Source organism: Chrysochloris asiatica, unplaced genomic scaffold (assembly GCF_000296735.1).
Source record: "Chrysochloris asiatica unplaced genomic scaffold, ChrAsi1.0 scaffold00091, whole genome shotgun sequence".
NCBI classification, from domain to species: domain Eukaryota; kingdom Metazoa; phylum Chordata; class Mammalia; order Afrosoricida; family Chrysochloridae; genus Chrysochloris; species Chrysochloris asiatica.
In genome coordinates, this window is record NW_006408609.1 from 7,824,119 (window position 1) to 7,851,222 (window position 27,104).

Sequence of the window (27,104 nt, forward strand, 5' to 3'; positions counted from 1 at the left end):
GTGTTCTTATGCATATGCCCTCTCTTCTTATCAGCTGGATGCTTCACTCTCCACTCTAGTCCTCTGTGGCTATGTCACTGACTCTGGGCCCAAGAGACCCCAGGTCTTGCCACAGTGCTGGCCACCCAGGTATCCAGCCGGGTTCACAGGAGTCTATTGACCTTTGTAGGGCTAAGCTCACAGCTTCATTGCTATTTTTCCCTGGCTTCCCTTTATCAGTGATGGGTATGGTCACTAATTAGAGTGCATGTCTGCTCATGCATTCCCATTGAGTCTTAGTCTTGGAAGGGGATTTTCCTTGAGGGGACCTGACCACTTGCCTTGATGTTTCCTGGGTGAGCAACTTGCTTATTCTTGTAGTTGTTGCTGTTGTTTTGTGCCATGGAGTCAGTTCCAACTTGTAGTGACCCTGTACAGGGTTTCTGAGGCTGTAAATCTTTATGGGAACAGAAAGCCTCATCTTTCTCCCACAGAACAACTGGTAGTTTCTAACTGCAGACTTTGCGGTTCACAGCCCAATTCGTAACCACTATGCTCCTTGTTCTTGTAGTAGTCAGTAGGAATTTCCCTAAATCTTTTATTGAATACCAGAAACACATTTTGAAGGGATTGAAGTTATGGCTGATAAAGCTTAATAGATAATTTTCACCATTTATAATTAAATTGTTCCTTAGATTCTTCCCAATCTATGGTTTCTCAGAATCTCTTTAAAGAAGCTGTACTCTCTAGCTTGACTGAGGCAACAAGTTGATTAACGTTTTCAAATTGTATTCAGTGATTATGCCATATCCAAATAGTTCCTAAAATAGTCTTTTTTTGGAATGGTAGCAGTAGTTGTAAGGAGCTCTGGTAGCGTAGTGGTTATGAATCGGGCTGCAAACCTCAAAATCAGCAGTTCGAAACTACCAGCTGTTCCGCGGGAGAAAAATGAGGCTTTCTGCTCCCGTAAAGATTTCCAGCCTCGGAAACCCTGTACAGGGTCGCTATGAGTCAGAACCGACTCCACGGCACTTAACAACAAGTCGTAGTTGTATGATGACAACTATGGTGGAGGCAACATTTAGGACTATAAAGATTGGAAAGCTATTATTTAACTGGAGAAGGAAAAATCGAGGTAGGCTTGTGCTTTATTCATGATTAAGGTATTGTGTATTGAACTAAATATACTAGAAAATACTACTGTAATGTTGGCATCCAGCATTGTAAATCACATTTCTTAGTTCCTAATTCTTTTTTCTAAGCTAAGAAGTTTTATGTGTTTCAAATTTTTAGACAATTTTGGAAGGTATTTATAGGTTTTAGTAGATTTATTTAGATATAAAAATGGGTTCTATTATAGAGGAATCACACCATTTTCATTGTGTTCTAAGAACATTGCCTCACTCTGTACCAGGTACTACATGAGGCACCAGGTATTTAAAAAAGATTAACACAACTATCCCTTTCATAAGGAAGTCATAGTCTTGGGGAAAAACAATCGTTATATAAAGCATGAAATGATTAGTTCTACAGCCCCACAGATACTAACAAGTTGACATGAAAGCACAAAAGACAATACCAAGGAGAATCATGGAAGACTACACAATGTAAGCAATTTTGGGGATAAGACTTATAAAAACAGAGGAGAGGGGGACTGATGTTGTAGGAAACAGAAGGAATAATTGCAGAAAATGAATAGCATATAAAAAGTTGCAAGTGCCTAGTAATTCCAAGTAGAGTACTATGGCTAGGGTAGAGAGTAAGAGTTGGGAGATGCAAGATATGACTCATAACTGTTTCTCTAAAGATCTAATAGTGCCTTTAATAACACAAGTCTGGAAAATAAAACATGCATATAGATATTTTTAATTATTAAAATAATTAAAATGAAAAAATATTTAAGTACACTTACAGACAAAATATGCACAACTATTGAAATGAAAATGAAAAATATTTAATTACACTTAAAGACAGAATGTTCACAACTATTAAGATTAGTTTTACTAAATCAGATTGGAAATAGGTTTCTATTGGTATTTTATACTAGATGATAGAGTAAAGAAATCAAGAACAATGATGATAAAAACTCTAATCTAGATCAAGATAGAGTATCTCCAATATTAACTTAGACTTCAGAAAATATTGAAATGAATATAGATACTGCTTGGGCAAATTGATTAAGCAGAGATGTTATCTATTTCTATCTATTTAGTAATATATACAAATTTAAAACTGGCAGGTCTGATAAAAGTAGGGTGGTTGGTTTTTTGTTTTGTTTTTTTTTTTTTTGCAGATTTTATTCTATTGTACTTGTATAATAATGTAAATAAACATATGTTACACATACCAAAAGACACTATACCTTTCCTAATACAGGCAAGTGAGATATTGGTTTTAGCATTTAAAATAATATACATGTCATTTACAATAATTGACAACGTTAGCAATATGAACTTTTATGTACAATCATTTATACTAAAGCATGCTAACTTTGGGGAGTATTTACAAATAGCCCTTTTTTATTTAATCTTTTAGCTCAAGACTTGCTTAAGTGGAAAAAACCTGTCGATCTAGAATTAAGAATGTGTATTCAGTCACTTGGCTCTGTAATAGTAATCTTCTGTACCATGGCAGGCAGATTTTCAGTCTCCAGCTCTTCCTTGCCATTATCTGAATTTTCTGATGAGATATAACAGCCAGAGTCTCTTGGGCAGTCATCTAACTGTGACTTATTTAAGATGTCTGGGCTTAAGGATAGGGACACAGCTTCATTTTCTTGCTCTTGAATAGCTGCAAATGGAAAACAGGGCAGGAATTAGACACATTTTATTTGTGTGCTAATTTATTTACAAGCACTATATACTATTTTAACTATTCCAATCTTGACATCATTACAATGGAAACATCTGCAAGTAAAAAAATAATAGATTTCTTTATTATAAGAGATATTTACACTTAAATATTAAACTGCTGCTTTATTAGAAGCCAGAGTTTTCCTTGACTTGCTCATTTGCAGTTTCATGACATTCATGTGAACTGCCTGCATAAGTGAAGATCAATATGGGCTCTCATGTTACATTAATAATAAGTTGCCAAAGAAAACAGATTGTATCCACAGTATGACTGATGCCTTGTCCAAATATTCCTTAAAGTATCATTAGAAAAATCATTTGTAGCTTAAATTTACAATCCAAGTCAATATAGTGAGCTTTGTGAACAATTCCAGAAAATGCGAATGTGGATTAATGAATAAAAGATCTCTATAGGCAACAATGTACCCAATTACCTGGGACCTACTTAATAAACCTGTAAGTATCCAGAATTTTCCACTGTTTGCATTGATTAGAAAAATAGGAATAAGAAACCAGGTTGACTTGAGAGAATAAAAAACCAAAATGTTCACTGACTCTGCCTTATAAATATGTAGTTTGTCTTCCCCATCTTTAACTGTAGGCCTAAATGTTGTTAAGCTTTATCCAGTCAGTTCTGACTCACAGTAACCCTGCATACGATTTCTGAGGTCTTAAATCTTCATGGGAACAGAAAGCCTCATCTTTCTCCCACAGAGCAGCTGGTAGGCTAGAATCGCACACAGACCTTGTGGTTTGTGGTACATTGCTTATCATGAAGCCACCAGACTCCCGTAGATCTGAAAAATAATCTACTGTGTTCAGATAGGTACTAAAGTGTCAACAAAGCAGTATGCTGGACTCCTGGTGTGGCACTGTAGGATCAGAACTGGACTATGACAAACAGCAGTTCAAACCCACCAGCTGCTCCTTGGAGACTCTATATAGGGTCACTATGAGTCAGAACTGATTCGATGGCACTTAACAACAGCAACAACAAAGCAGCAGTATGTTAGATTGAACAAGCACTAGGTTTTAGGGAAAACATTATTGGAGAAGAAACCAAAGGTATTTCCAAAGAACCTAAACTGCCATAAAGTTATGGTTTTACTCTTTTCAAGAATGCTTTAGCATCAGCTTTCTCTTATCTCTGTGCTGTCCCTTTCTATTCCTTTCCTGATACCAGTAGGTGGGAGTTTCTCTGTCTCTTGAGCTATATTCCTCAAAGCCATGAATCTCAGGTCACCACCTCTCAGTTATAATAGAACAGCTTCCCTTTTGCTTTGGGACATCTCCATTTTCTACATTCACATTGGAAGGTGATGGGGTGGGGCAAAATTTATTCCTTCCGAGCTAAGCACTTCATGCCATCCTAGTGAGAATAATGCAAATCCCAATTTGGAAGAAGGACATTGTAAAATTTCTTTTCTAAAGTTGTTATAGTACTAAGGAGTCCTGGTGGTGCTGTGGTCTAGGTGTTGGTCTGCCAACTGCATGGTCGGCTGTTCAAACCAACCAGCTGCTCCGAGGGAGAAAGATGAGACTGTCTGTTTCCGTAAAGATTTGCAGTCTTAGAAACCCTATATAGAGTCATTATAGTCAGAAGCTACTCAATGGTAGTGGACATAGTTAGAATCAACTAGATGGCAGTTGTTGTTATTGCTATGTGCTGTGGAGTCAGTTCTGACTCATAGCGACCCTGCTCAGGGTTTCTGAGGCTGTAAATCAGTGGCCACCCTTTATGTTGCCTACATGTATTTGCCTTTTTAAATGCATTCTCTAGGCCCCAGATATCTTGCCAGCTTTAGTTTATGGCTACTACGTATCTAATTATTCTCAGCCTACATTAAAGAGAGCATTAAGACCTGGTGCCCTAAAGCAGTTTTGAATTTAATTAGAATTGTACTTGCTATGTAGCAGCCATGGGAGAGTTGAGAAAACAGTAACACAAATCATTTTCTGTGTTCTATTATTTAGCTAAGGAACACTGATTGAGAAAGGATGCAAGAAACTGACCAAAAAAAATGTTTTCTTTATCTACTCATGTTCAGAATGAATGATAATAGTTTTTTTTTTAACCTTTCCTCAAGGTTGTTATTTACCACAATGGAATCATACTCATGCCATTTTTCTGAATTTTCTCTGCCTTTGTTATAACTTTATTTAACTGTGAATTCTAGTATCAGGTTTAACTAGTACTGATACTAGAATGTACAGCTAAAGTTGTAACAAAACAGTAACAGATCTATAACTAATACTAGGCATAACCAGTAATCAGTTGACCTTGAGTTGAGTCCGACAAATTGTGACCCCATGTGTGTCAGTGTGGAACTATGCTTCATAGGGTTTTAATTGGCTGATTTTTCAGAAATACACCACTAGGACTTTCTTTAGAAGCATTTATGGGTGGACTAGAATCTCCAACCTTTTGGTTAGCATCTAAGCAAATTAGCAGTTAGCAGCCCCAGAGTCCAGTTGTTGCTGTTAAATGCTATTGAGTAATTTCTGATCATGTTATTGTTCTTAAGCCCTTAAGTCGGTTTTGACTCATAGCAACTCCATATAGGGTTTCCAAGGAGCAGCTGGTGAATTTGAACCACCGACCTTGCTGTTCAAACTGACTTTGCAATCTAGTGCTTATTGTACAGAACCATACCAGGACTCCAGTACTAGATTTGTTGTTGTTGTTAAGTGCCATCGAGTTGACTCTAACTCATAGCAACCCTGCATAGAGTTTCGGAGGAGCATCTGGTGAGATTGAACCACCAACCTTGAGGTTCAAACCAACTATGCAGTCTAGTACATTAACCCACAGCGCCACACCAGGACTCCAGTACTAGGTATAATGAGCTTTAATTTTCATATACAACTATCATGACAGTTATTTTCAAATTTTATCTACTATGAAGCATCTTATGTTTATCAGTCATAACTATTTTTAGGTTTTGAGGGTTTTACTTAGCAGTAATTCACTTTATTTTTTTAAATAGTATTTTACAGTGTTTAAGGTGAACCTTTGTACAGAAAATTGTTGTTGTTGTTGTTACGTGCCATCAAGTTGGTACCAACTCATAGCAACCCTATGTACAACAGAACAAAACACTGTCCAGTCCTGGGCCAACCACAGAATTGTTGCCATGCTTGAGCCCACTGATGCTGCCACTTGGCCAATCCATATCGCTGGGGGTCTTCCTTTTTTTCTCTGACCCTCTACCTTACCAAACATGATATCCTTCTCCAACAATTGGTCCCTACTGATAATATGTCCGAAGTATGAGAGACAAAATTTGGCTATCCTGGCCTCCAAGGAGCATTCTGACTGCACTTCTTCCAACACAGATCTGTTGGTTCTTTTAGCAGCCCATGGCACTTTCAATATTCTCCTCCAACACCATAATTCAAAAGCATCAATTCTTCTACGGTCTTCCTTATTTACTGTCCAACTTTCATATGCATATGAGGTTATTTAAACACCATGGCTTGGGTCAGGTGCACCTTAGTCCTCAAGCTGACATCTTTGTTCTTCAATACTTTAAAAAGATCTTGTGCAGCAGATTTGCCTAATGCAATTATGTCGTTTGATTTCTTGACTGTTGCTTCCATGAGTGTTAATAGTTGATCGAAGAAGAATGAAGTCCTTGACAACTTCAATCTTTTCTCCATTAATAAGAATGTTGTTTATTGGTCCAGTGACGAGGATTTTTGGTTGTTTTTTTTTGCATTGAGGTGCAATCCATACTAAAGATTGTGGTCTTTGATCTTTATCAATAAATATTTCAAGTCCTCTTCACTTCCAGCAATAATAGTTGTATCATCTGTATATCTCAGGTTGTTAATGACTCCTCCAACCAGATGCAATTTTCTTCTTCATATAATCCAGCTTCTTGGATTATTTGCTCAGCATACAGGTTGAATAAGTATGGCAAAAGAACACAACCTTGTCACACACCTTTTTAAATTTTAAACCATTCAGTGTTCCCATGTTCTCATTGAACAACTGCCTCTTGGTCCATGTACAGATTCCTATGAGCACAATTAAATGTTCAGGAATGCTCATATTTCACAATGTTGTCTATAACTTGTCATGATCCACATAATTGAAAGCCTTTGCCTAGTCAATAAACACAGGTAAACATCTTTCTGGTAATCTCTGCTTTCAGCCAAGATCCAGCAGACATCAGCAATGATATCCCTCGTTCCACGGCCTCTTCTGAATCTGGCTTGAACCTCTGGAAGTTCTCTGTCAATATATGCTTGCAGCCATTTCTGTGTTACTTTTATTAAAACTTAACTCGCATGTGATACCAAAGAGATTGTCCAATGATTTCCACTCAGCAAATTAGGTTCCCCTTAAACAATTTTATTTGTTTTTAATTGTTCTATGCCATTGGTTACAATTTTTACAGTGTGTCAGCATTCCCATTATTTGCAATGTGTTTATTCTGTCTTCATTTATCTAGTTTCCCTTCTCCTCCTTGTCTTTTCATCTTTCCTTTGGGTAAATGTTGACTGTTGGGTCTCATACACATACTCCTCACTTATCAACTATTTCATTATTCAGAATGTCACATTTTCAACAATAGTAAAAAATCTACTATCCAACTATTTCGCAAATTTATGGTGTTTGGTAGAGGAACACTGAAGTGTTAGGCCAAAGTCACACTGCTTGTGGTGGTTTGTGTTAATTTGGCTGCATCATGTAATGATGAAATTATCCTCCATTTTGTCATCTGATGTGGATATCCTCCATGTCTGCCTATTGTCACATAAAGACCTGGGCTTTAGAATCTAACCATGTCAGTAAGTTAAGAGTGGGTGAAGTCAATTGTTTAAGGGACCATATCCTGATATTGTTTGTTTTATAAGCCAATTTATTATGTGGCTGAAAGGTGTCATACAGAAATACCTTTACTTCCAAATTCTAAGGATATCTTACAATGAGAGTCTTAGGTGGTTCTTCTTATTTTTATCAGTTCAGTAGGTATGGTCTTGTTTTAGAAATTTGAGTTTTGTTCTACATTTTTCTCCATTCTATATGAAACCTTCTACTATGTTCCTGATCAGAAAACTCGGTAGTGGTAGCCAGACACAGTCTAATTCTCTTGTATCAAGTTAGACAAAGTTGTGGTCATATGTGCTATTAATCTCTTGGACTAGTTTCTGTTTTGAGCCTTTGATTTACTTCATTCTCTTTTCCTTCACACAAATAGAGATCGATAGTTGTATGTTAGGTGGCCACTCACAAGCTTTTAAGACTCTATCCCAAACTAGGATGTAGAACATTATCTTTGTGAACTTTAGTTCTTTTCACTTCTAAAACTTAGTATGGAACTTGGTATTTGCCCTGGGAAGCCTCCATACATTCATTACAAAGGGTACCAAAGTAAACAAGCAATAAATGAAGAAACTCTGATAGCATAGTGGTTATGAATCAGGCTGCGAACTGCAAGGTCAGCAGTTCAAAACTACCAGCTGTTCCACAGGAGAATGATGAGGCTTTCTGTGCCTGTAAAGATTTACAGCTTCGGAAACCCTGTACAGGGTCGCTATGAGTTGCAACCGACTCCACGGTACATAACCACCAAACACCATGTAATTTTTAATATTGATAATAAAATACATTTGTTTTTAAGTCCACCCAAGAAATGCCGTATCACATTCTCTAAATTCTAGGAATTGGTGGGTTTTAAATGCAGGTAATCTATTATAGAATTTTTTCATCTGCATTTTTTAATGAAAAAGAAAATAGTTTCTCAGTATGAAAGTTATGCAGCAGAGTAATTTACAGAAGAGCAGTAATTTGCTAAATGATTTCCTAGTGAAATGGAAACATGACTATGCCATCCCAACTGTTTCCCACCAGGTTTGCAATAATTTCAGGCAGGTGATCAGCTGGAGCCCCTCAACTGCAACTATAAAAAGAAAAGTAAGTCATTATCTTATATTACTGAAATTAAAGCTGTGTGGAATTCAGTTTTGGCATTTGGAGGGTCAAGATTTCCTTCCTCCTTGTTTCTTTTCATCTTGACACTAATAACATAGTGATTGGCATAACCCTAGGATTTGTACTCTGGGCTTTTTCCAGCAAAGGTGATGAATTCACATGAATGCATCTACATTCTAAGTCATTTATTCCTTTCATGTGACCATGAAAGAAATTAAAGCTCACTGACCTACCCAGAAATGGAAACGTTAACCTTTATCAGTGTTGTACCCTGGTCAAATCATCTGAGCTAATGAAGCAAGTAATGTATTGAAATAATACAAAGTTTGCCTATAAAACTACACACTTGCCATAAGGTACCTGAGTACAAATTTTTATACCAGCGTTTTCTAGGCTGTAATCTTTATGGGAGCAGACAACTAGGTCTTTCTCCTAAGGGTGATTTTGAACCATCAACCTTTTGGTTGGCAGCCAATTGTGCCACCAGGTCTCCTTTCGTCCATTAAAATTATGTATAAACATATATATCTACACAAAAAATTCACAAATATAAAGAAGTACTGCAAATTTATATATTTTTTCTGTATCTATTAGTTTATATAAATGCTGTAACATTATTGTCTTTTTTGAAAAAAGAAAATGCTATCATTTTTTCAATAAATCCTCAAAACTGCTTATACATATTCTAAAAGATGTACATTTACAAATCCAATTATATTGGATAATTATTACATAATTTGAAAAAAGCCCACTCTTATTTTTGCCAGCTAACAGAAGGCCTAAAAGAAATGCTAGATAGTTACCCCAAACAATTCTGTTTTATAATAAAATAATCTTATCAAGGATAAATTTATTTAGGAAATATTTTATTATGATGTACAAATTTGACTACTAAAATGTTTTTCCATTTATTTCTTACTCAAATTTTTATGGAATTTGATGTAGTCCATAATTCAAATATTTTAAGATAGTCATCGATTCAGAAAAGAATGGCATAGTAATTAAAATAGACGACAACTAATATAACTATTCATAAGATAAATATTTTGGAGCTGTAGCACTTAATTAAGTAAAAGCAATCTCAATTATTCTAGAAGTGAAGAAAGCTTTAAGAAAATCATAGTAGAAACTTATTCTGAGAAAAAGTTCCCGTACTGCCTGTGTTCATAGATTAGAAAGCTAAGCACATCTTAAAAATGAAAAATACTAGTTTTCCCTCGACTTTTACAGGTTTTTTTGACAAATCTTTCAGGTTTTCATGTGACTATTTTATTTAGGTATGAGCCAAGTGCAATAAAATAATGCAACCTGGAAGACACAGGAAAACGTCTGGCTGAAATAAGTGCTTAATAAATGATTTTAAAAACAAAACAATAAAACACTTAAGTTTTGTTGTCTTTCAACAGAACCCAAAAAGCCAAATTAGGAATTTTGTTGATGCTAAAATAATGATACATCTTGGATCTATGAATTATCCTCCTCATTGACTCTTGTTAAGTACCGTGGAGTCGGTTCCAACTCATAGTGACCCTGCACAGGGTTTCCGAGATTGTAAATCTTTATGGGAGCAGAATGCCTCATCTTTCTCCCGCAGAACCACTGGTAGTTTCGAACTGCTGACCTTGAGTTTGGCAGCCTGACTCATAACCACTATGCTACCAGAGCTCCTTACTCTAAGCTGGTGCTATTTGCTCAGTGGAAAAACTAGGCGTACATTACTTATTATTGTTATTGTTGTTAAGTGCTGTTGAGTAAATGCTAACTCACAGTGTTTCTGTGTAGGTTTCTAAGGAGCAGCTGATGGGTTTGAACTGTTGACCTTGTGGTTCATAGTCCAATGCTTATCAAATAGCACCACACCAGGGGTCATACATATCTTAGAATAAATCAGAACCTCATCCTCATGTCGTCGTTGTGGTTAAGTGCCATTGTGTCGGTTCTGACCCATAATGAATGACCCTGTATAAGGTTTCTGAAGAGCAACTGGTGAGCTTGAACCACTGACCTTGTGGTTCAAACAGACATAGCAGTCTAGCACATTTAACCCACAGTGCCATACCCACCAGACTCTGTCATCCTCATGAAGTAGCCCTACTTAAATCACTCAAACCCAAGCACTCCTACTATCCAGTTAACTATTGCTTTATTTGTCTAGAAGTAGTATTGTCTACAAGAGAAACATTTAGTGACTATCAGTTATTGCATCTTAAGCAGATCTTTTAATTATCTAAAATCTTAAATTTTCTATGTGTAGTGAATACTTGGAATTCACTTACTTTGAATACTAACCCTCTCTTAAAAAAAAAAAAAAAACAACAAAATAAAGTCAGCAATTGCTTCATGGGAAAACAACTGAGCCATTGCAGAGCTATAATAGCTGTCCCTACTTTCTTTGTCCACATCTTAATGTCCTTTGTATCTGAGCATGTTAGTTTACACTCTTATGAGGTGTATGCCAAGAGATAGGTCCAGTTACAACTACAGCATTCTCCACTTCACTCTGCTGGCATACTTACGATAACAACAACTCAACACCAATATGAACAAGACCATTAGACCACTACCCTGCATAACCCAACAATAAACCCCCTTGGAAGGCTGTGGTTTCAGTGGATATTTGTCCTCAGTTGAATTATTATCATACTTGGCTGATTATGTTGATAAAGACCAAACAAAATCTAAAACTCTCATTATATTGTTGTTCCTAAGTGTTGTCGAGTCAGTTCCAACTCATAGCCACCTTGTATAAGGTTTCCCACCCTGTATAGGTTGGAAATCTTTGCAGAAGCAGAAAGCCTCATCATTCTCCTGTGTAGTGGCTGTGGACACGAACTGGCAACCTTGTGGTTCATAGTCTAGTAGCTATCCTACAGAGCCACCATGCTTCCCTTTTGGTTTCCTGTTGTTATTAAATACTGTTAGGTGCTGACACATAGTACCTCCATGTAGGGTTTTCAAGGAGCAGCTGGTGGGTTTGAACAGCCTAACTTTTTTTACTCATATTAAAAAGTAAAAACTATCATTTGTGTTCTTTAATTGGGAGTCTAAGCAAGCCAGTTTCATGTTTCTTATATATTAAATTAGTTCTACCAATTGATATGATTAAAATATTACTCAATTTCAAATTTAAAAAAATATTGTTATTTGAAAAAATAAAGAATTTCCTACATCTTATTGGTGTATAGTTTTCTAATATTTTCTTAACAGTTTTATTATATGACTATATCTTAATTTATTTAGGAAATTAATTATTGATGGAAGGTTATGGTTTTTAGTTTGAACTATAACGGCTAATATTTTACACATTTGTTTGTTGAACTTCATTGGAAAAATCAGAACTGCAATTTCTGGAAACAAAAGTAAGCACTTTTAAAACTTTGATAGCTTTTGAGATTATTTTCTTCCCAATATTACATTGATTTATGCTTATGCACACACAGTTAGCACATGTATAAAATATATATCTTATCAACACATAAGAATACCCCCTGGGCTGTTACAAAAATTTGTTTGTGAGAGGCAGTTTGCAGGAATGCTTACTTCTTTTAATCAGAAAATAAAATATTTATTTGCAATTTGTGAATCTCCTCACCCTTCAATCAACTTGTAGTCTTCTTGCAAATATTTGTTAACCATTCACTAGATGCAAAACACAGGCGTCCCCAAGTTTTGTTGTTGTTGTCAGGTGCCATCGAGTCAGAACTGACTCATAGCGACCCCAGGCACAGCAGAACGAAACAATGTCCGATCCTGGGCCAACCTCACTACCGCTGCCACACTTGAGTCCATCAATGATACCACCTGACTGATCCATCTTGTTGGGGTCTTCCTCTTTTTCTCTGACCCTCCACCTTACCCAGCATGACATCCTTCTCCAGCGACTGTTTTCTCCGGACAATATGTCCAAAGTATGAGAGACGAAGCTTAGCCATCCTGGCCTCCAAGGAGAACTCTGGCTGCACTTCTTCCAAAACAGATCTATTGGTTCCTTTGGCAGTCCATGGCACTTTCAGTATTCTCCTCCAACACCACAACTCAAAGTCATCAATTCTTCTACGATCTTCCTTATTCACTGTCCAGCTTTCGCATCCATGTGAGGCTATTGAAAACACCATGGCCTGGGTCAGGCACACCTTAGTCCTCAAGCTGACATCTCTGCTCTTCAACACTTTAAAAAATTCCTGTGCAGCAGATTTGCCCAATGCAATACGTCGTCTGATCTCTTAACTGCTGCTTCCGCGAGTGTTGATAGTTGATCCAAGAAGAATGAAGTCCTTGACAACTTCAACCTTTTCTCCATTGATAAGAATGTTGTTTATTGGTCCAGTGGTGAGGATTTTTGTTTTCTTGACATTGAGATGTAATCCATATCAAAGGCTGTGCTCTTTAATCTTCATAAGTAAATGTTTCAAGTCCTCTTCAGCGATCAAGGTTGTATCATCTGCATATCGCAGGTTGTTAATGAGTCTTCCTCCAATCCTGATGCCACGTTTTTCTTCATAGAACCCAGCTTCTCGTATTATTTGCTCAGCATACAGGTTGAATAAATATGGTGAAAGAATACAACCCTGTCTCACACCTTTCCCAATTTTAAAACTTTCAGTGTTCCCATGTTCTGTTCAAACAACTGCTTCTTGGTCTAGGTACAGATTTCTCAGAAGTACAATTAAGTGTTCTGGAATACTCATTCTTCTCAATGTTGCCCATAGCTTGTCATGATCCACACAATCGAAAGCCTTTGCATAGTCAATAAAGCACAGGTAAACATCTTTCTGGTATTCTCTGCTTTCAGCTAAGATCCATTGGACATCAGCAATGATATCTCTCGTTCCACGGCCTCTTCTGAATCCAGCTTGAACCTCTGGAAGTTCTCTGTCAATATATGATTGTAGCCATTTCTGTGTTACCTTTAGCAAAACTTTACTCGCTTGAGATATCAAAGAGATTGTCCGATGATTTCCGCATTCTGTTGGGTCACCTCTCTTTGGAATGGGCACAAATATTGATCTCTTCCAATCAGTCGGCCAGACAGTTGTCTTCCAATTAAGGTCTTGACTACTAACCAAAACTGGGTGGGGCTTGTTGTTATGTGCCATGGAGTCGGATCCTATTCATAGCAATCCTATACAGGGTTTCCGAGAAGGCTGTAAATCTTTACGGGAGCAGAAAGGCTCATCTTTCTCCCGCGCAACAGCTGGTAGTTTTGAACTACTGACCCTGAGGATAGCAGCCCGATTCGTAACAACTACGCTATGAGGAAACCTAAAATACTCAAAGCCCCACCCACTTTTGGTTAGTAGTTAAGCCCTAATTGTTGGCACCACCCAGGGACTCCTGTGTTTTGCATCTAGTGAATGGTTAACAAATGTTTGCAAGAAGACTACAAGTTGATTAAAGGGTGAGGAGCGCTCTGGTAGCGTTGTGGTTTCGAATCGGGATGCTAACCTCAGGGTCAGCAGTTCGAAACTACCAGCTGTCCCGTTGTAGAAAGATGAGGCTTTCTGCTCCCGTAAAGATTTACAGCCTCGGAAACCCTGTACAGGGTCGCTATGAGTCAGGACGAACTCCAAGGCACACAGCCACCACCACCATATCCACGTGAAAGCTGGACAATAAACAAGGAAAGCTGTAAATGAACTGATGCATTTGAGTTATGTTGTTGGAGAAGAATATTAAAAGTACCATGGACTGACAGAAAAACAAATAAACCTGTGTCAGAAGAAGTATAGCTAGAATGTTTCTTAGTAGACAGAATGATGAGACTTAGTCTCTCATACTTTGAACACACTATCAGGAGGGACCAGTCCCTGGAGAAGAACATTATGCTTGGTTGAGTGGTGGTATTAGTGTGCTGTGGACTCAGTTCTGTCTCATAGACACCCTCCATAGGGTTTCCAAAGCTGTAAATCTTTACGGGACCAAAAAGTCTCATCTTTTTCGGCAGAACGGCTGGTAGTTTCAAACTGCTGACCTTGAGGTTAGCAGCCTCACTCATAACTACCTCATTACCAGAGGGTCAGTAAAAAAAGAGGAAGACCCCAAATGACATGTGTTGACACAGTGGCAGAGGTAATGCATTCAAGCTTAACTACAATTGTGAGGAGGGCGCAGAGCCTTGCAGTGTTTTGTTCTTTTGTGCAAAGTGCTGCTACAACTTGGAAACAACTCAAAGGCACCTAACAACAAGGTTCTTTATTGGAACAAACGCCTTAGGATCAACTTCTCAAAGGTCACAGACAAGAAAACTCTATGGAGAGCAGTCCTACTCTGTGACCTATGAGGTCACTATGAGCTAAAAATGATTCCATAGTAACTGATTTGGGTTTTGGTTGGTCTGGATGCAAACTGCTTGAACAGGGTCTTTGGAAAAGGAAAATGATAATAGAGGATTCAGTATTGTCTAGAGTAACCAATCATTCTAAAGTCATCACTAGTGTACAATCACAGTGCAATATAAAAACAAGTATGAGAGTACCCTATATATACAGTCATTACAAAGTTCTCAGGTGACTGAGTTTAAACATCTGTGAACTCTTTTCTTTATGGTTTGCACTCTCCTAGAAGAGTAAAAATGCTTATGTTTTATTTAATTGTACTTTGTGTAATATGGAATATGGTATCTGTCATAAACAAGAGCTTAAGTGGTAACTTCAAAACTATTTCTGAAGGTATTCAATTACATAAGACCAAACAGCAATAAAAAGATATAGACATTAAATACATATTTTTAATTACATAAAAGCAGAAAGTGAGTATGCCTTCTCAACTTGGTATATGTAGATTGTTATCCTATCTTTATTAAAAGCTATAAAGTTCTTCAGTCTAAATTCAAATCATATGGCAAGTGGGTTGGAAATCTCAGGTACACATGTCAGGGGCTAGGGCACAAGCCTGTCCTGGCACACTGTCAGGCCAACTGCTGGACTGCTGCTTGGCAGAGCTACAAATCTCTCCTGCTGGCAGCTCATGTTCCAGAATCCTGGCTGGGCCCTGCCATTTGTTCTGTATCATTTTGGGCAGGTAGACAGTCAGGAAGGCACAACTGGGAATGGTTGAGCAATGAGGGATTGCTGTGACCACAGCTGGTGCCTACTGGCTGGCATATAACCTACCATTTCTCTTCATTTGACACTATAATCAAAGGTTGTGGGTGTGCAATATATATTGTATATTGCTGTTGTGGTTATGAAGTGATGTCGAGTAATTTCTGACTCATAACCGCCTTGTACAGGATTTTCAAGCTTGTGGGTTTGAACCACTGACCTTGTGGTTCACAGTCTAGTGCTTATTTTATACAGATCCTAGTGAAGTTGGCTTATCTTGTTACTAAAAATCATTTTTCCCATTTAAATTGTATTTATCCCTGTATGAGAAAGAACATGAAAAATTCCTGTCATCCATTTTCCCCAAGAGCAGTAGTGCACATTCTCATAAACACTATTTTAAGACGCATCAAGGAGTTTATAAATGTGGTGAAAAGGAACAAGTGTAGAACAAAGAAAATATTTGCTGTAAACAGCCATTGACTACATTATTCTGCATCTCAGAGTAAGGCAAAGTGGCAAAAGAGTCTTGAAAGTTGAGTTTACAGAATTGAATACACATGCACACACACACATGCTTCTGTTGTTTTTTTTTGCTGGTAACATTTACTCTAAGTAAACAAACTAATTTTAAGTTCAGATCATAATGAAACCTTAAATATGCACAAATAAACATATTCTCCTCTTTTGCTCCTTCAAGAGCTGAGGTTCACCCCAATTTTTCTGCTCCTTCTAACCTCATTTAGATGCCCAGTTGAGGGAGCCAGTGACTTATGTCTGCTCAGCTTTAATGCAACATGGGAGCAAATGCAGAGTAACTGTTCTGGCCTTGCCAGATTGGAGAACCTCAAAGTAGTTCTCCTCCTCCTGAGGTAATCCCGAGATCAGCTGCAACACTACTCGCCAGCTCTTCAGTCTCTTGGAAGAGTATTGGTACCTCCTGTCAAGTTATGACTTAAAAAGTTTAATCCAGTTTACCTTTGCAAGGTCAATGTGAGTAGAATGCTATCTATTTGGGTTAAGAGTAAATAAAATTGATCCCATATCCTCTTGGTCCCTCTCAACACAGTAAAAGTTCACATTCGACTTGTGGTCTTTTCTCCATTATGTCAAACTTTCAACTCTTATCCCCAAGACAGGTGTTTTCTCTGTACAATTTGTACTTTATGTGTGTGTGTTGAATAATCAACAAAGCAAAGCTTTCCAAGTTCCCAGCCTAACAAGCAACAAGGTCCTATACTGGAAATTCATTGACATTCCCTGAACTACTGACAATATTCAATGATCAAAATAAAATGCATACATAAAATTCTAGCCTATTTATATACCTCATTCTTCCCCCTCAAAAAGTCAACTATTTTTAACCTATGACTATGGCATGCATTTGTTTTTAATAATGCTTCAGTTTTATATAACCCTACATTCAAGGGTTTTATCATTCAAAATACATGGAGGTTGTGCATTTAATCTTCAGCATGGTTGTAGAAGATATGATTCACAGAGAAGAGAATAGATAAAAATAAGCATTCAGCAGTATGATGCCAAATCATCAGAACTCACCATCTTATCAACAAATGGAAGTCATTCTTCTTTATTTTTCTAGCAAAGCAGTTTCATATAAGATAAATAGCTTTCAGTCAGAACAGTCTAACATGCAATATGCATCTTTTTGACATGTATATTTTAATACTACTTTAGAATGTGAGATTAAAATAAGAAAAATCTCAGGATTGTGTGTTGACAACAAACACTGGTCAAATCTGCATTTTTTTCCATTTTTCTTCTCCAGAATCTGGCTTTGTGTGTCATAAGTGTATACATTACTTGATGTTATTAAGTGATCAACTTCTAATGACCTTCAAGTATAATTTTCTAAAGTTTTATTTGCTGGTGTATAGTACCATCAAGTTGGTTCCAATTCATAGCAACCCTACAAAGGGTTTCCAAGGAGCGGCAGGTGGGTTTGAACTATGTACCTTGCAGTTCAAACTGACCTTATGGTCCAGTGCTTCTTCTATAGCACCACACCAGGACTCCAAAGTTTTATAAGGGGTTATAATTTGGGGATGCATTCTTTTTCATATCAAACAATGAATGTTACGGCATGCTTTTTTGGTATTATATTTTGTTTCAGAGAAATAGGCATACTAGAAAGAGTTTCTAATATATTCAGGAGACTGAGTTCTAGATATATGAACTTGGAAGCCACTAACATACTCTGGTTTTAGTATCCTCATCTTGCAAAGGAAGACTTTGGGTCAGATGGCTTATAAAATTAAATCCAACTCTAATATTATATGGAGTTCTGGTTTGGCACTGTAGAATAAGCACCGGGCCACTAACCTCAAGATCAGTGGTTCAAACCTACCAGCTGCTCCTAGGAAACCCTTCACAGAGCCTCTATGAATCGGCACCTACTCAATGGCACTTAACAGCAACAAAAACTAATATTATATCATCTATAAAGTATTTCTATTTTCTCAGTATAGAAAATGGTTGGCTGATAAGGAAGAGATTAATTGAACACAAACATTTGGCACTGGACCACTCACTGGGTCTCAGCTGGTCACTGGTTCATGACTGAAAACTAAGCTTCTGCAAGTTCTCATGCCTTTTCTACCCTGTTACAAAACAGACACAATAGCCTACATTTTTTCAAGAAGTCATGCTGCTTCAAGGTTTCATTATCATTTAAATATTAACTTCCATTTTTCTGAGATGGAAAACTGAAGTAAGTTAGCCCTTGGGAAAACAGGCAAAGTGCAGACAACTTCCATTTTCAAATGTGCAAGTTGTCCTCATATTTAACAGTTTGCACATGTGTAAGAAAGAACTTGGGATTTTTATATAGACATTTAAAAATTACTATTAAAACCTAGCTCTGCTAATTAGCTAGCTGCTTGACCTCTTTTCAATTCACCTCCAAAATATTTCCTCATCTGTAAAATGGACAAAATTGGCTTGCAGTCTTTGGATGCATCATCAAGAGTGAATAATAACTCAAAAAACAGCATCATGTTTGATAAAGCAGAGGGTCAGCAAAAAAGAAGGGAAATCTTCAATGAGTTGGATGGATACCATAGCGACAACAATAGACTCAAGCCTAGTAATAATCGAGATGATGATATAGGACCAAACAACATTTTCTTCGGTTATACATAAAATTGTTATGAGTCAGAGCCTACTCAATGGCACCTAACAGCAACATGGTGCTAGAGAAGAAAAACCAGTATTTATAAATATTCAAAAATGTTCACTCTTCTCCTTCCCTCCACTTGATTGTCAAATTATTTAGGAGAGTATTGGCAATAATATTGACCATTATCCATTAAGGAGCTACAAGAAATTCATAGACTCTGGTTCTTAGATAAACATTATATAGTAAGGAATCATGTCTTGAAATGACAAGATGTGAAAGAAAGTGCCTCATTTACCTGGAAAATATTTCCATCAGTTACACTGACCAATTATGTTTTGGCTTGTACACCTGAGTAAATTAGCTACTAAAGTTTGGCCTTTATCTGCCTCTGTGATCCCATCATTCTCTCTTATTCATCTTCCAGTCTACACAACTTCAGTTAATACCTTTAAGCATCTAGGCATAAGGGTGAAAGTAGTTCTACTGGTGTAAATTATTCGGGCTTGTGAAGGTTCTTTGAAAAGGATAAAGTTCTATGTAAATGCAGAACAGCAGGTAAGAATAAAGTGAAGAATTGTTTCTTAAAAATGCATATTAATCCTTGCTAGATATAGGCCCAAACACAACCAAATCAAACCCACTGTTATGGAAGATTCTGACTACAGGGAGTTCCGAGATTGTAAATCTGTATGGGAGCAGACAGCCTCATCTTTCTCCTGAGGAACCACTGGTAGGTTTGGACTGCTGACCTTTCTGTTAGTAATCCAGTACTTAGTCTACAGTACCACCAGGGCTACAGATAAAGGCTCATGTATAATAAATATGTTCTTCTATGTAACTCTATGTAACTGTGCCCATTTAATGGAATTTAAGAAGGAGCGTATAGTACAGGAAAGTCTATGAATGGACAGGCAGGAGTCCTAAACTCTAAGCACAGCTTTCCTCTTCACTCCCCATTTGTGTTGTACATGTGTCACAAAGTAAAGCATGCTGTCTCTAAAACTGAATTGGAATCCAAGCTCTATGATTCACCAGGTGTACGAGCTTGTATAAGTAGCTTATTTTGCAGATTTTTTATCATAAAAATAATAGGGACAGTAATATCTACCTCACATGGTCATGGTGTACATAGAACAAGATACTATGTACTTGGCCCAAAGTTTCATTAAAAAAATATGACCTAAAAAAAGTAAGTTACTATTTGTTATTACTACTACTTTTGAGAGCAAGCATTAAGTAATCAGATGCCATGAGTTCATTTTCAAGCTTTAAAATTAATCTGTCCTCCTTTTCTTCACATAGAATACTTTTTGCAGAGTTTGGCAATCCCCATGCTGAGGGTTTTGACCTGACCAGATTTAAAAAGAAGGGAGTTCTGGATATGCAGTTATAAACATAAAAATCTTCCTTTCTTTATACACCCAGTTGGCATAGCCAGTATTCTGCCACCAGTGACTCTGCATGTATTATTCCATCTTCGGTTTATACTTACAGAGAACTGTTTCAGATAATAAAAGTGAGTGTTGAATATTTTTGCAAGCTATTATAACATTTTGAAAGAATACTGTGAACATATACAAGATGTGACTATATGGTAATGAAATGAATTTTCCTATATGGTGTGAAGGCTCATTAGCTTAGAGTCATGCTCTGTGCTATTTTACAGAAGCCTTGCATGGCACTTCTCAGTAATGGCTCATGCTGTCACAAAATATTTGTCTCTAACTCCCTAAGTCTTTGGGAATGCAGGCATCTATTTGTGTGGAAATTAATAGCTCTGCAGAGTCAAAATGAGGTACTCAGAAAAGTCCTTTGATTTCCTAAATGTCTACAATATGGAGAAAAATTCCTCTTGATTTGTCCAAAGTTAGCATTTCAAAATTAAAATTAAAATACTTATTTTATGAGAAAGAATGCTTTGTAGACTTCTCAGTAGATAAAACTAAGGCTGTGTTTTTAAAGATCTTCTTATTTACATTAAACTGTTCACATTAACAAGTTTTTAGTAAGGAGACAAGTAGTGCACACACTTACTTTCTTCAGCAAAGAGATTCACAGCAGCTGATAGTAACCGCATTCTGTCTTCTGGGTTTTCAATTTTTAATTCAATGAGATGGCTCTCTTTTATATACTTTAAATCTTCTAGGGTTTCATAACCATTGAGCAGGAGTGTAGAGGAATACTCCTATGGAAGGAAAAAGTATGTCTATTATAACCTAGTCAGAGTCTAATATTTTTGTTTTCTTTAGATTTAAAGGAAGTATACAAATACATATAAAACCAAAGTGGCAACAGAATTTTGGCTTAACTTAATTTTATTTGTACTAGTTATTGACATATGAACTCTAAGTCATTAAAAAAAAAAAAAAAAAGAGTTGGCATATTATATAACCCTTACCTACTGAAGGAGAAATAGAAGAAATAATTCCCTTTTCTATACAATGCTAAATTATGGGTCAGTTGAATGGCTGGACCATCCCATTTGGCACTTCTCCACTTCTCAACTACCTAAACTGACAAAACTCATTACTTTTAAGTCTATCAAAAAATGTATCTAATAGTAAAGTATATTATAGCAATATTTCTGGTTCTATGTCTCATCTGATGAGCTTGATTGTAAAAAAACATCTATTATCAATTGCATCTTGGGATATGTAAAAATGATTTTGAAGTAGACACAATTCTATATAAAATTTATTTTAAACCTTTTAGTTATAAGACATTATATGAACACAATTAATCCTATACTTCCTATTTAATTAAAAGCTTTTAAGCTTTTAATAAATGTAAGAGAATCGTTGGCAAAAGTATGATGTCCTTTTTCTGATCATGTATATTTTGTTCATAATATGCATCAATACATATTTGTTTAAAATTCATAGGCTTCTGATCTCAAAATATGTATGTTATTGATATAACCTCTGTTCTCTCTAACAGGATAAAAATGTAAAGTAAATCTGAATGCTTTTTCAACTTCCTCAAAAATTCCTCTCATTTTACTTGATCATTTTCAATATCATGATTGTTGTTACTAAAATTGAATAAGAAGAAGTCTAAAAGTTTCAAGTAATCAGGAAGAATATTATCAGATGACTATTTTTTAAACTAAAAATAACAACTAAAACAGAAGATGTGGTGATTCTTTTAAAAAATCATCACTGAATTGAAAGAAAGAAAACCAAAATTCTGGTTCATAAACATTTAATTGTGGGTTGTTGGCTAAATTACTTAATATCCTTCAACCTTGGTTTACTTATAGAGCAAATAGCAAGGCTTGATTCAAACTTAGGCTTCCACAAAGGAATGCGTCATTTGAAGGGCAGAAATAGTAAGACTAGAAGGCTTAGCGAGTGTATCTACAGATAGAAACATAACTAGATAATTCAGGAAAACAATTAAAGGAAGTTTAATTGACTTGATCAATTTGTAAACCTCCAAAGTACTGTTGAGTTAAATTTAGAAATGGATGGGTAAATAGCAAATTGAGTGAGACAACAAATATTACATGTACACACCATTTAACAAGAGAAATATTTCATAGACATTTTGCTAATAGTCATAATAACAAGTAAGAAATACTTATTTTATAAATATGAAGACTAAAAAGTTCATGGAAAATGGAATTTAAAGATAATAGATTTTTTTTCCATGAATATTTTTTAGCCCTCCCTCCCCCCTTTGTATAAACAACACAGTTTACTTAACACAATAATTTTGGGTCCTGTGATCACTGTTTTCCAAAATATTATTTTAAAGTGATAACATTTATTTATTTTCTCTCAACTTTATTTTGGTTTCTGCTCTATAGAAAATATATCTCTTCATTCTTTCCACTTTCTCTACATAGGACTTTTGCCTTTATTCTTCATTCTCTTTTTATCATTCATAGTTTATCTGGGTCTTTAATTCTCCTAGGCAATTTTCATTTTTCAATGCACTTTTTCTACATTATTCTCTACTTGCACTGCTAAGGACTCCTGTTGTGGTACTGTAGGATCAGCATTGGGTTGCAAACCAAAGGTTGGCAGCTTAACCCACCAGCTAGCTGCTCCTTGGAAACACTACACAGAGTGGATGTGAGTTGGAATTGACTGGATAGCATTTAACAATAACAACATCACTGTTAAGAACCCATAGGGTTTAGTTCAAAGGATATTGTATCAAGGCTTGTCCTTGCATGATAATGAGACACAAGAATTATATTTGAAAACCCAGTGTTCCTTTGCTTCAAGTCTTGTATTTGTAAACAAAACTAAACAAATAATGAATTAAATGAGAAACACAAACTTTAAGTCAAATGATTTAATTGAAGAAATATTTAGAAATAGTTTTTATTGTTATAGTGGTAGTGGCTGTATGCCATCAAGCCAATTCTGACTCGCAGAAACCCTTTTTAGGGTTTGTAAAGCTGTAAATTTTTATGGGAGCAGAAATTCTCATCTTTCTTCCAGCTGGTGGATTCAAACTGTTGATCTTGCAGTTAGACATCCAACACATAACCCACTACACCATAAGGATTTCTGTTTTTTTGTTATAAGTTAAAATTTCCATGGTTGTATCATAAATATGAAATTCTTCTTTTGAAATTTGTTTTACTTGAGGTTTGTCACAGTGTTAAGAGCTGAGTGACAAACTTCAATTTAATTCAAAAAAATATTCAGAGATCACTCTCCTAAACTATGCCATCCATAGTCAACCAAATTGAACAGATCATAGTTTTGCTTACCTGAAGGTGAAGCCTCTCTAAGAACTCCTGCAGTGTCTTTGGTTTTTCCCTCTTACTCCTTCGATGTGCCTTAATTATCTTGGGAGCAACTTCCTCTTCGGAGATGACATCCACATAAATAAATTTGAAGTTCCCCACCTTGCTGTTTAACATTCCCGTCCACATTCCCATTGGTGTTTTACAGATGATGTCTATAATATCTCCTTTCTAAAGCCAAAGAAACATCAAAATCAGACATCAGTGAAGCGTTGTGGTTTGACAACTCATCAAAAGAGTGAAATCATAGAAAACTAGAATATCGAGAGGACTGTACTAAAGGAGTTCAGGGCAAAAAAAATAAAACTAAGAAGGAATATCTTTAACTGGAAGTAGATTACTAGTAATAATGAAAAATATTAACATGCATGAAGACTAGCTCCTAAATGTATATGATGACACATTTATGTTTGTGCCTTCATATTAACTTATATTTGTAGAGCATGATGTCATTTATGAAGTACTTTTGCATATGCTAGTTAATTTTATGCTTACAAAAAACCCTCTGGTACATACATATATACATACATACATATAATATGTAGTATCATCATTAATATTAAAAATAATACAATAAAAGAAGCATAAATGTCAAGGGACTTCCCAAGAACTTACAAGAAGTTAATAAAAACCCAAACTTAAGACCAAGTCTTCTGAGCTGAAATATCATGCTCTTCTCACCCTCACTTTCTAAGCAATATGCATGTTATTGTTATTGTTGCTAGGTGCCATTGAATCAATTCTGACTCATTGTGACCCTGTGTAGGATTTCCAAGGCTGTAAATCATTCTAAGGAGCTCTGGTAACGTAGTGGTTACTACTCAGCCTGCGGTTCGAATCTCAAGGTCAGCAGTTCGAAACTACCAGCTGTTCCACAGGAGAAAGATGAGGCTTTCTGCTCCCATAAAGATTTACAGCCTCAGAAACCCTGTACAGGGTCACTATGAGTCGAAACTGACTCCACGGCACATAACAACAACAAATTATTGTAGGACTAGAAAGCCTCACCTTTCTCCCTTAAAGTGGCTGATGGCTAACTGTGGGGTTCACAGTCCAGTACTTATCCTACAAAACCGCTATGTTTCCAATATGAATATGTTGTTGTTGTTGTTAAGTGCTGTTGAGTCGATTCTGACCCATGCCACCCTGTATAGTGTTTCCAAGCAGCAGCTGGTAAGCTTGAATCACAGACTTTGCAGTTCAAATGCAGTCTGATGCTATTAGCCCACAGCCACCATACCACCATACCAGGACTCCAATATAAATATGTTGTTGTTGGTAAGTGCCGTCGAGTCGATTCCAACCCATAGCGACCCTGTATAGGGTTTCCAAGGAGCAGCTGGTGAGCTTGAACCACCGACCTTGCAGTTCAAACGACTTTGCAGTCTGACGCATTAACCCACAGCGCCACACCAGGACTATAGCAGAACTCAAAACATTATTCCTTAAGGGACTTCCAAATTGGGAAAGGGGAAGAGAAAGAAATCTGTAAATGTATTCATGCTTCTGTTGTTGTTGTTAAATGCTGTTGAGTTGATTTTGACTTTTGCTTCTAGTTCATCTAATCTATAGTACAAAATACATGTATCTAAAGTTTTTGATTCAGATAAAATACTATAATAGTTCAGAACTCATTAAATATGTAAGAAAAACATGTGTGTACCAATTATACTACTTATTTCTTATTCTAGAGAAGATAATATTTAAGTTAAGTCCTGCAACCAAGCTTCAGTTGAAGTATGAATGAAAACACATTGGGATGAACAAATAGGATATCTTTATTCATATCAGGGACCTTAACTGACTAATAACTGCTAGTTATTGGCAAGAGTAGAAAACCCCATGTAGGCAGTTTTTAATAAAGAAAATTTATTTCTATGGAAATACTCCTTTGAGATATATAACTACCTGCCTCCAGAGATGACATAACGAATACAATATTTTTTGACAATTCTAAGGAACTATTCTCAAACAAACAAAGCAGTGCATTTGTTACTAAAAATACATCTTTCTTCCTCCTGCTACATGAATGTTTATTCTTAAAGCTAAAATGAAAGTTCTATTTAGAATACTATGATTTGGCTTGTTTGAAAAATTTGGTCTTTCTGATTTATGATCATGTGACTTGCTGGTCCTGTGTGCCATTAGTCAGCCTTAAACTGTAAAGAATGAAATCCTAGGCAAGGTGCCTTCAGCTAAGCAGATGGGAAAAATCTCCCAAAACTTCTTGGGAACATTTGTAGACAAGGCATCACTTCCTTTTGCTGCATATTTTTGTTTATTGTTGTTGTTCTTAAGTGCTGTCAAGTCAGTTGTGATTCATAGCAACGTGAATTGAGTTTCTGAGGACAGAAGGTAGATTTGAAATGCCAAAACTGTGATTATCAGCACAGTGCTTATCCTAGAGCATCACATCAGGATTTACTTTAGCTCATAGAATATACATTCTAGGAAAGCTTACAATTCACCAAGCAATGACAAAAACCCAATGTTATTTTGGAGATGACCCTTGATAGAAATAATAGCTTGAATCCTTAATAGTAGCTGCAGGAGTGTTATTATGTCCTAGAAAATCAGTTGTCATGGACTAACTTCCAACTTATAATGACTTCATGTTTCTCAGAGTAGAATTAGGCTTTATAGGGTCTTCAATGGCTGATTTTAAGAATTAAATCACCGGACTTTCTTTTGAGGTACTTATAGATAGACTAGAACTTCCAATCTCTAAGTTGAAAAACAGCACAGTAACCCAGGGACTCACAGAAAAAAAACTCCATAAAAATCCCCTTATGTAGGACCAGTGGTAGCTCACTGGCATAGCACTGTAAGGAAGATCACAGACTAACCTGAGTCCAAATGTGTCCGTTGTACTCTTTTTATTTCTCCTCAACCCATGATGGTTACTAGGCTATGAGAACACTTATCCAGAACTTGAACTTAGATTTCAAATCATTTTTTTATTAAAAACTAGGAAGTTAACTGAAGGGAACAGTTTCCTAATTCTCCTAGGTAAGTTTAGTCTGATTTGATAGCATATTAGGGATAAAGGAAAGAGCTGACTCCCCTGAATGTTAAATAATGATATCCATAACACATTGTAATTATTAGTTAACTTTTGTTAACTAATTTAATAACTTCTGTCCTTTTAATTATATCACTTTGTGAAGCTAAATGGAAACCAAATTGACACCTATAATATTTTTCTCCTATTGGTATTATTGCAGCCAGCCTGTCATAGGTCAGAATTCATTTCAAGTTGCAGTTCCTGAATAGAATACTTTGATGTGTTGATACTTTTGCCACTCATATTGTATAAATGAATGAACCTTTTAAGCCTGGCTTAAGGGTCCAATGACAGCATAATTGCAGTGCATTAAATAACTAAAAT

The 27,104-nt window shown here is 36.3% G+C and overlaps 1 protein-coding gene across 1 annotated transcript in view; it reads right to left on the reverse strand.

Annotated features, from left to right (window-relative positions):
• Nucleotides 1-2,569: 2,569 nt before the first annotated feature.
• The window catches only part of SAMSN1 (SAM domain, SH3 domain and nuclear localization signals 1), an 84,437-nt gene continuing 59,902 nt past the window's right edge, over nt 2,570-27,104 (reverse strand). Inside the window, exons 6-8 of the mRNA XM_006866442.1 lie at nt 23,681-23,887; nt 20,989-21,139; nt 2,570-2,769 (exon numbers count right to left, since the gene is read on the reverse strand). Coding sequence (XP_006866504.1) covers nt 2,570-2,769; nt 20,989-21,139; nt 23,681-23,887 — 558 coding nt within the window. The remainder of the gene's footprint in view (nt 2,770-20,988; nt 21,140-23,680; nt 23,888-27,104) is intronic.